General features: G+C 29.8%; 4 protein-coding genes across 7 annotated transcripts; 2 read left to right on the top strand and 2 right to left on the bottom strand.

Moving 5' to 3' along the window:
- Window positions 1-1,824: 1,824 nt before the first annotated feature.
- LOC135960195 (GATA zinc finger domain-containing protein 1) lies at window positions 1,825-2,881 on the top strand. Its single transcript, XM_065511426.1, has 2 exons — window positions 1,825-2,488; window positions 2,554-2,881. The coding sequence occupies exons 1-2, from the start codon at window positions 1,840-1,842 to the stop codon at window positions 2,745-2,747; spliced, it is 843 nt and encodes a 280-aa protein (XP_065367498.1). The 5' UTR covers window positions 1,825-1,839; the 3' UTR covers window positions 2,748-2,881.
- Window positions 2,745-3,582, bottom strand: LOC135960196 (receptor expression-enhancing protein 1-like). The gene has a single exon (XM_065511428.1). It carries the CDS (start codon window positions 3,559-3,561, stop codon window positions 2,878-2,880), a length of 684 nt encoding a protein of 227 aa, XP_065367500.1. The 5' UTR covers window positions 3,562-3,582; the 3' UTR covers window positions 2,745-2,877.
- Window positions 3,583-5,167: 1,585 nt separating this feature from the next.
- Window positions 5,168-7,093, top strand: LOC135962339 (putative gamma-glutamylcyclotransferase CG2811). Of its 3 annotated transcripts, none has more exons than XM_065514209.1 (3): window positions 5,168-5,554; window positions 5,619-5,726; window positions 6,646-7,093. In XM_065514209.1, exons 1-3 carry the CDS (start codon window positions 5,232-5,234, stop codon window positions 6,704-6,706), a joined length of 492 nt encoding a protein of 163 aa, XP_065370281.1. In that variant the 5' UTR covers window positions 5,168-5,231; the 3' UTR covers window positions 6,707-7,093. The 3 variants fall into 3 exon arrangements, with proteins under 3 accessions (XP_065370281.1, XP_065370283.1, XP_065370282.1); XM_065514211.1 differs by having other exon boundaries at window positions 5,169-5,554; window positions 5,619-5,775; XM_065514210.1 differs by having other exon boundaries at window positions 5,169-5,554; window positions 5,619-5,809.
- A 121-nt stretch (window positions 7,094-7,214) lies between these two features.
- On the bottom strand, window positions 7,215-9,409 carry LOC135962338 (protein CDV3 homolog). 2 transcript variants are annotated; one of them, XM_065514207.1, is made up of 4 exons: window positions 9,389-9,409; window positions 9,047-9,288; window positions 8,595-8,876; window positions 7,215-7,754 (listed from the first exon to the last, which is right to left on the bottom strand). In XM_065514207.1, exons 2-4 carry the CDS (start codon window positions 9,251-9,253, stop codon window positions 7,509-7,511), a joined length of 735 nt encoding a protein of 244 aa, XP_065370279.1. In that variant the 5' UTR covers window positions 9,254-9,288; window positions 9,389-9,409; the 3' UTR covers window positions 7,215-7,508. The 2 variants fall into 2 exon arrangements, with proteins under 2 accessions (XP_065370279.1, XP_065370280.1); XM_065514208.1 differs by having other exon boundaries at window positions 8,595-8,873.
- Between the last annotated feature and the right edge of the window lie 927 nt (window positions 9,410-10,336).

Below are 10,336 nucleotides of genomic sequence, written 5' to 3'. Positions count from 1 at the left end.
TAATTATCTTTTCGAATCACTCATTAAAGAAATTATTTAAAAATATGAGAAAAACAAATAATTACAAACTAATATCAATTCCACTTAGAAAACTGAATCTAGTTCATTCCGAAAAAAATTTTCGTTTTATTTTTTGTTAAGAACCAAAATGAGGAATTACTTCCATTTTCGATCTTTATGTTATCGATGGACAATACATTGAAGCGACAAAAAGTGTTTTTGAGAATTTGTTATAGTAATACCATCTAAAAAGGCGTATTAATGGTCTTAATATTAAAATACTTTTAGTTTTCATACACAAATTTTGTTGGCTAACTTCTAATTTTGTCGGCTAACTGGCAGTAAGTAATTTTCGTTTCTCTATCAGCAAATGAAAATTACGATTTCATTTGCTTAAGGTTCGATTTATGCTTAAAATCTTAATTCGGAATTAAAAAATGACAGCCATTCATTCCATAAATCCATTCTCAAAATCTAATTCTTTAGATTCATTTAAAGGCTTTTATTTAAATAGAATTCTCTCATCATTAAATTATTACATAATGGAATTAATATATATTTATTCACAATATGAATTGGAACAAATTAACTTTAGTCTATTTGTAATAGATTTGAATTTAAGAAAATTTTAGTCATTAAACATACTATTTTATTAGGATATTTTGTAATGGATTTGAATTAAAGAAAACTTGAATGATACAATAAAGAAGAATGAATTCTTTAAGAAATGAATTCAATATGTTTGGAGTACTAATGAATTAAGATAAAGAATTACTGCCTGTTTCTCTAAATGCGAACGAACATTTTCTTTCGTATTTTTTATATTGAAAAGAACAAAAAAAAATTTATTTGTTGTTTTCAATTTAAAATACGAAAGAAAACGCTTGTTTGCATTTACAGAAACAGGCAGTTAATTCGTGCTGAATGGTTTAATGGAATTTGTTATATTTAGAATTAATTCTTTCGAACTTTAAAGTGTCGGGAAGACTTATCCTTAACGGGTATTGAATGATTTTGTCAGCAGCATCTAAATCAAAAAAAAAAATGTTAATAATTTTGTAATTACTTGTTTTTAACTATTTTTATTTATACTATTTTTGTTAAAAGTTAATATATTTAATTATTTTATTTAGTAGCTTTTATTAGCCATTAATGGCCCCTAAGGCTTGGTTATATAAATTGAAGAAAAATAAATAAAATATTTATTATACAAAAAAAAAAAAAAATTATGTACTCCGATTGTCACAGTTGATGTATGCACCAACAGTACATTCCATCTTACATTTAATCGTATTATCAGAATTATATACCAACTGATAATTGGAACCCACACGAAAGATGGAGGCCTGCTAAAAAAAGTTTGAAGGCCAAGAATTGGAGGCATTACTCCATGAAGATTGTTGTCAAACTGATCAAGAGCTTGCAAAATCATTGGTAACTACTCAAGCAGCAATTTCAAAATGTTTGTGAGCAGTAGCATTCATCCAAAAGCAGGCAAATTGTGTATCATACGAATGTGGTCCGTAGGTTATCTATGGTCTTCGGAAAACGTATTTCGACTATTAAATTACAAACGGAACCTAATATAGAGACTAATGTAACGGAATGAATAAAATTAAAATACATAAATATATTTCGAAATTGCTAACGTAACGACAAACATACCGTAACATTTTCCCTAAACAATTAAAACTCGTACCCTGGATGTGTTGTCATTGCTTGGTGAATATATATTATTCAATACCAAAAGAAGAAGCATTCATAATAAACAAAAATTCTTTAGTTTTATATAAATATTTATAAAAACACCATTTGTTAGAAAAAAAAACTAAACTGAAAATGCCACCAAAACCAAGCCCAACATGTGTAGAATGTAAAAAAACAGAATCATTATTATGGCGTTCTGTGGAGAATGGTCAAATATGTCAGGCGTGCTTTGAACTTCGAGAAGCTAAGGACAGTGATATGGTTAAATCTGTGGAAGTTAGTGAGGATAAAAAAGCTAAAACCAATAAAGATGTCAAAGAGGAAACAAAAAATGACAAAAAGGAAACCACCAGCACTTTAGGCGAAGAACGAGGCACACGTTTGAGAAAGAGCACTAGGGCCACACGCTTTAAAACGAAACTAAATACCAGTCAAAGCAGCACTTCAAATGGCAATGGTGAAAAATCAACGGGAAGTGGTAGTAGCAAGCAGCAAACAAAAGGCCGCAATAGGAGAAGTTTATTTAAGAGAATGCCTTTTAAAACGCCTTTGGCACAGGCCACTACTCACTCAGTGGAGAGTATATTTCACAAGGGTTCATATTTGCAAGTTGGCGATATAGTGTCTCTAGTAGACAATGAGGATAATGTGTATTATGCCCAAGTAAGGGGTTTGCTAATAGATAACTATTGCGAGAAGTCTGCATTTCTTACTTGGCTAATACCCACACAAGAAAGTCCTGATCCAAAGGATGGTTTCGATGCCGCCACATATTTAATAGGTGAATATTTTCAAAAGAAATATGTAAAATATAAGAGCATTTGTTATACAATTATTACTTTCCAGGTCCTGACGAAGAATTATCTCGCAAATTATCCTGCTTGGAATTTGTAATGCACGCTCCTAGCAATTATTATTTAGATCGTTCAACTCCCTATCCACTGCCTGATAGTATGGAATATGATACAAAACCCGGAGGTTATATATGGACTACACTACCCGAATATCATAGGAATAAAACAGCTGCTGTAGAGGTATAAAATCAAAATACAATTTATTTTAAATTAGAAACAAATAAAAGTAAGATGGACTACATTTATGAAAGAGATGGTATACAAATAAAACATTAAATAAAATCTAAAAACTACACAGAAATACAAAATCTTAAAACTAACTCATACTTTCATTTAAATTATAATCAATATCCGGCTTAGATTGACGAGCCTTGCGTGTGCGTCCACGAGATGTATGTGGCTCGTCAGCATCTAAATTTTGTGCTGAAGTTTTTGTAGCATTTTTACGACCAGTCTTCTTAACAACATGTTGCACTACTTCCTCTTCAATAACAATATTACTGGGAACTTGTATAGATCTGCCTGCATTATTACCATAAGGATTGTTGCTGGCCAACAGACCTAAAACACCATTCGGAAAGTTTTTATTGATCACACTCATTATACCTCTGCCAACACATAAGACTGCTTCTCTCATATAGTGCAACACCAAATCCTGTCCTTTTTCCCTTACTTGTTCCAAATGATGATCAACACGTGTCTCATGTTTCTTCAGCAGCGGATGTATACAGCTTTTATATAGAAACGAACTACCATTACCCATAGTGGGCAAAAGCCATAGGATTAATATCACTTTAAATTCATAGTAGAAAGGGAACCATGTTAGAAATATGTCCGTAAAACTTTCAGCTGTCGTAAATATGGCAAACACAATCCAATACATCATCCATTTTACATAGTCCTCGACAATTTTGGCGCGCACAGTTTTAAACGAAATATAACCGGGATACAAGGTACCACAGGTAAGTATACAAACACGCGAAAATAAAATATTTATCATAATTCTTTAGTTTATTGTTGGTTTTAATTGGAAACTTAATTTAAACAATAATCAATGCCGTTAACTCTGAAGGATTAAAAAAGTAAAATGAGAAATAATTTTGCAATTTGAAGACAAAAACATTAACAGAATTTAAGATTTTTACAGATACTGTTAATAACATGTTCCTGTTAATAGAAGGCAGGTTATGGAAAAATTCAGTGATGTCAACTTTTGGAGAATGAAGAAATAACACGACTCATAAGTATTTGTGTTTCTTGCTAAAGTTTATAGACAATTTCATACAAATTTTAAATTTTTTATGCGATAGAAGTTAACATCAATGTCGATAAAAGTGCTCCAATTTCATTTGAAAGTGTGTGATGCCAATTCAGGTAATTTAGGCTATCGTCGGCAGCAACAAAATACAGCTATTTTTGATCTATTAAAAAATCTTAATTACAATTCAATTTTATCTAGAATTAACAACATCACTTTTGAACGATCATTTTTATAAAGAGCAAGGGAACTATATTCGAATTATTTGATAAAAAAAATTAAATGTTTTTATTTTGGTTAAAAAATATTTATCAAGATTTTGACTCATTGTCGTTCCGAAGTTCATTGGAACGGTCTTTGAAATGCCTATCATGAGACATTCATATTGTCTATGTTAATGACTTTGCAATTCAGATAAAAACTTGTTAAAAAATGGAGGTGGTCGTTGTTTAAAGTGTATATCAAAATCGACTTTCGCGAATTTAAATAGAAACCTTGATTGATTGTCCTATAACTCCTTAACTAAGAGAGAGAAGGAAAACATTTTAACGTTTTTATGCATATAATTATATTTAAAAAAATTGTTGTCATGATCTTGGTCTATGCCGGAATAATAAACTTATATATAAGGATATAAAAATGTTTTGGAATTTAAAAATTTTTGTAATAAATTTATTTTATAAAAAGTTTTGGTTTATACAATTAGCGTTTGTAGTGACATAAGTAACTCTAGCTTTTATAGCTATCATTTGAATCTGCGTTATTTTAAAATAAAATTTTTGTTTTTTTTTCAATTCTTTGTAAAATAAACGTTTTTCGAAACATATATTTTTTTTTGTCAAAACTGATTGATATTTTTAATTTTGGTCAAAAATCTTCTTTTTACTCGTATATTATCGGTATATTTTTTGATACACGCATCCAAGAATCATTTCAAATGAATTAATCAAATTTGATTAAAATTAATCCTATTTTCTAACCCTGCTAAATTTCTATTTGGCAATGCCACTTTAGTTAACTATTTCTCTTTATTTCAAATGTCAATATAGTACAGTGAAGTTAGCTTATTACGAACCAATAAAAGTGTATCAAATTTTATTATTATATTGCTACATGCCCTAGAAAACTGATTTTAACTTCTATGAAGCCAAAAATGTCTCAAATGCATTAATTCCGTCTTTCTAATGTATTTTATTAGAATCGATTGCGAAGTAATACCCCAGTAATGCTGGTTAATTGATTAATAACCATTAATCCCAAGTTCGTTATAACCATGTTTTACCGTATTATTATTTTAATTTATTGTTATGATAACAATAGTTGATGATAAACAATAAATAACACTTAGTAAATGGGGCTATAGTAATTGATAAATAATCTTAATTTAGTCTATTAACTAATACAACACGAAAATGTCCAAATTATCTGCAGAACTGTTAAAAGTTTTCGTTTACGGAACACTCAAACGTGGTGAACCTAATCATCACTGGCTGACGCGTAACGAAAATGGTATTGCACGTTTTGTGGGTGAAGGTATGACAGTGGAACGATTTCCACTCGTTGTTGGTACCCGCTACAATATACCCTTCCTTTTGGATAAACGTGGAACGGGTAACAATATTAAGGGAGAAATTTACGAAGTCGATGAGAAAATGTTTGCAAACTTGGATATTTTGGAAGATTATCCGGTATACTATGATCGGGAAATACAAACAATAACATTGAATAACAATGAGTAGGTGGAGAATTTGTTTTGGTTATTCTTTTTGTTTGTATCTAACGTTTGTTCTCTTTTCTAGGAGTGTTCAGTGTTGGCTGTATTTAATACGTACATTTCCCGAGAAACTATTGCAGAAAGAACATTTAGCGGCGTATCACAATACAAAAGAGAAACCATATAGAGAAAGGTCCGAACGTGATATAAATATTAAAGCTACTGATGATTTGTCATATTAAGTATGAAATGTACATCACACAGCAAAGTCAACAGGTGCTTATGGCACAGTCATATACATAAACACATTTTTAACATTAATTTTGGAAATTATAACTAACTCAATGTTTCCTAAATCTGTTAGGATGAAAAACATAAGGCTGCACAAAAGATCCTATGGGTCGCAGTGCGTAGAGCCTCACTAATAATAATGTTTCTGGTTGTCAAATTCGGCAATAGATAATGATAGCTGTCAGTGATACCATTTGGAAACTGGCAACGCAACTGAAGTTTGGTTATATATTTTGGAGAATCGTTAAAATGAATTCAGATTAAATTGTTTAAAATATGTAGATCGTGCGCGTGCATTGACATAGCATTGAAAATATGTATATTGAAATTTGGAACTCTTCAAGTTATATCTTGCTGATGGCTGAGCATCGAAAATTTATGTTTTTCGCGAGTGACATTCACAATTTCTTTATAAAAGACAACTCGGAGTTGCTTTAACAAAGTTCAATATTCAATGTTTTATGTACTTTTTAAAAACTCCGAAATTTTTTTAAAAAAAATACATACAGAAAGTTCTATGAATTGGCATTATTTTAATTTTACTTAAGTAAAAGCTTTTTTATGATTTTTGTTTATATTTTCAACTTATAAAACAAAACGCCGTTCGTACCATAAGAAACTAATTTTAAAAAATATTTTTAATCAAATTCTCTACAAAGTTTTATGGTTCTAAAATCAGAAAAGAAAATTCCAAAAAATTGAGATCCATTATAAATTTAATCATTCCATTATTTTAAACATTCAAATTTGTATTTTTTTTTAATTTAACCCCGAATTGATTTCATAAACTAATTGCTCTATTTTCTTATAAACATTTTCAGTTATTTGGATAGTAACAAAGATGACATGTATGAAGATGACGAAGCTCCTCCTAAACCTTAATACGTTTATTTAAGTAAAAAGTGCAATTCCATTAATTCAATGTTTATTAACATTTTGTTTACATTTAAACAATTTTTTTCTATTTTCTATTATTTTTGCTTAATATGTTGCTTATTTTTTTTGTTTACGTTTCCATTTATTTACCCGTTTTTTTCGTTTTTGTTATTCCATCATTTTTATTAAATAATACAAATAAGAAATAAGAATTAGTTTTTTTAAAAAAAAGCGGGCTTTTTGTATTCATGTTTACATTGTGAGAAGAATGTTTAACAAAAAACTGGCATTTTGCTTTTTAAAATCAATCAACATAATTTGCAAAAGAAAAAATGTATTGAATTTCAGCAGAATTAAAATAAAATTAAATTTAAATGTTGGTTTAAAAAAAAACATTGTTTTTACTTGAAAGCGGATTAAGGGGGATAGACAATTGAGTTAAATAATTATAAAAAAAACTATTTATGTAGCTATATAAAATAATGCATAAATAATAAAAAAAGACTGTAGTTTGTTTAAAAAAAACGATTTTTTTAAAGAAAATTCCATAAATTTACATAATACTTCCTCCTCTTCGCTGCTGGCTGTGATCTGTTCCCGATGCCAGCAGGAAGAGGAGGAAATTTGTGTGTGTGAATTTGTTTCTGTTTTGTAATAGATGTTTGCAGAATAAGAAAATATGTCTGTTATGAAGTTTAAACGAGTTTAGTCGTTGGAGTCTTTGCCAAATGTCAATGACTGCTTTTTATTAACACCCGGCCGGCCACTCTTTTTTTATTTTGTAGAATGATTATGTTTATTTAAAGGTCTAGCTTTCGGCTTCGTCCAGCGATTGGAAACGGTTAGTGGCTGCACTAGGTGCGACAGTTTGTTCTTTAACTCTTTGCACGCGCATGCCATGGCGAACTTCTTCAAATGCAGGTTCATTTTTCTTTTTCCGTTGCTCTTCGGGACGAGCAGCACCCAAGGTGGGGAAGAAGTCGGCATTGGTAATATCAGGAGCAGCTTTATTGCGAAGTTTAGTTTTCATACCGGAGCCTCCTAATCCTTGTTGCTGCAAATGGAAAATGTTGGAAACATTTAAATAATGGTAAATAATGTTTGTGATTATATTTTGGTTTTTGAGAATGTCGAAATTATTAACTTAAATACGAGTCTTTTCTAACATAAACAAGATGACTTCATTTTTTAAAAACTTGTACGTATTTAACTTGCAAGGTTTGTTTATTTGTTTGTATCATAGAATAAATACAATACATAGAACAGAAGGATAGAGAAATGTAAATGAAAACAATTAAACAAATTACATGGCAATATATTCTCATGAATTAGGTGGTGTTTGACAACAAACTTAGATTTTGGACTCTCAGTAACCTATCTAGTTGTGATCTATGGTTTGTTTTTTTTTTATGTCAAAATTTTATATTCGATATTAAATTCGAAGTTATGTTCGAATAATTCTTAAATCTGTTAAAATAATCTCTAGATCATGCATAAAACTGATAACAATGCAATATTATGTTCGAAAATCGGAAATTAAATTCGAATATATGTTCGAAAATGTTTGGAAGTTGATGTTCCCAACTGAAACAAAGGTTAATTATATCGTTTGCCTATCAAACTAATTATTTTCGAGCAAGTCCGACACTTTTGAATTTTTATGAATATTAGCTGAAAATTGTCAAATGACACTTGATGCATCTTCCAAAGACCTTTAATAATACTCTAAAATTGCATACTGTTGCTGTGCAATACATGTTATACAACTCAGAAATTCCATAAAATCAGCAATAGATAAATAACTAATTCCCATTCCTATACTTTTTGTATAAATTATCTTTATATGTAGTTAGTGAAAAATATAACATTTGCAATTTTTTTTAGGAATACTTACAGCAGCTCTTAAAGCAGGCGACACATAAACTTTAGAAACAGGCTTAGGCATTTCCATTGGTATCTGTGTTACCTCTTCTGCGGGTATGACTTTCTTCCATGGTCTGCCACCACTACGCTTCGAAGACTCATTGTATTGGTTGCCATCACCTTCGCCATCATCGTCTTGACCTTCGGAATCGGTCTCATCATCTTCATCGTTTACGTTCAATTGGCCGATTTTAAGACCGGAATAATCTTTACGCTGCTCCTCCTCAATTTCCTTCCATTCATCTTCCACCTGCTACAATGACACAAGAAAAAAACCGGAATGCACATAATATTATTAAAACAATTTTTTGCCAGCGTGTCTTTGTTTTCATTGCTGCACTTCATTTCAATTTCATCTTTTTTCTTCAGTTTCCTTTTGAAAACAAAACAACAAATTGATTTCAGTATTGTATTATTACTCACTGGTTCTGGTTTTGGTTTCTCCTCAACCTCGCCTTCAGTTGGTGCGGCGGCTGCTGGTACTACTACGGCTGTTTCAAGTTTTTTCGCTTTTGCTACTTCGCGCTTTGTTTCTTCCAAGTTCTTTACCAATTCTTCGGCCGTAAGAAATTTTGGTTTCTTCGACTTTTTCTTGTCTTTCTTGGCAAAGAAATCATCTAAATCGGCCATGTTGCTAACAATGTTTTGTTTCGGACTCGGTTCGTCTGGAAGGGATAAGTTATTTAATTAATTTTTATTCAATTTATTCTTGATGCAAAAAAAATTTAGCATGCGGAATTTTCTTTTTTTACACTTTTGTCTTACCCACTCTCGTCGATCTATCAAAGAAAAAAGGGAATTTCGGTAATAATTATTTTGCTAAGGTCAGAAGAAGACAAATATAATGTGTCACAACAACACAAACGAAACTTGGTAGCACTGCCCAAAACAGTGTTGTATTTCAGTTGACACTACAGTAATCGATTACGTGTAAATTAATCGTTTTTGGAATGTTAGTTTTAAGTTGTTGCATAGTTTTAGGTGTGTTTACAAATTCGAGTTTGTAATTTCAATATATTTTATAAATTTAATTTTTATACAACATACATATTTGATTTTATTATTGCCCAACTAAAATTTATATTAATTGAAAATAAATATTATCAATTGTATTTAGTATCGATAAATATTAATTTTTAATAAATTAATTTTGGTTATTATTTTATAATAAATTATAGATTAAAAAAATATAGATTAAATTAAAAAAAAAAATCATATCATTTTTATTTTGTTATATTTAAAGCTGTTTAAATATAACAAAAGCTGTAAACATTTATTTTTTAATTTTAAATTATTAATAATAAATGCGCAATTTTTATTTTTCGTAAAAATTTGACACTTTTTGTCTTCCTAAATACACGATTCATGCATCAATATCTCCGGAATTCTTCCGGCTCGGTTGTTATTTAATATCGAGAAAATCGGTTCATAAATGGCTGAGATATAAGGAAAAAACCAGGACAACATAGATTTTTTACTTACAGTGGTGGCCAGGTAATTATGACAAAAATTGTTTGCTAAATTCCATGTGATTATCAATTATTTTTTCAAATATTTCCACAAATATGTTGCATGAGGACTTTTAACACACAAGTGTGTTTTATTTAACTGTGTCAATTCATACATATTCACCACGAACACATACAAATTTTCTACAACTTGACCAAAAATTTTTTTTTTTAAATCACATATTTTCTCACATCTATATCATTA

Source organism: Calliphora vicina, chromosome 5 (assembly GCF_958450345.1).
Source record: "Calliphora vicina chromosome 5, idCalVici1.1, whole genome shotgun sequence".
Taxonomy (NCBI): domain Eukaryota; kingdom Metazoa; phylum Arthropoda; class Insecta; order Diptera; family Calliphoridae; genus Calliphora; species Calliphora vicina.
The sequence above is the reverse complement of the archived record's forward strand: the minus strand, read 5'-3'. Positions and strand labels throughout refer to the sequence as shown.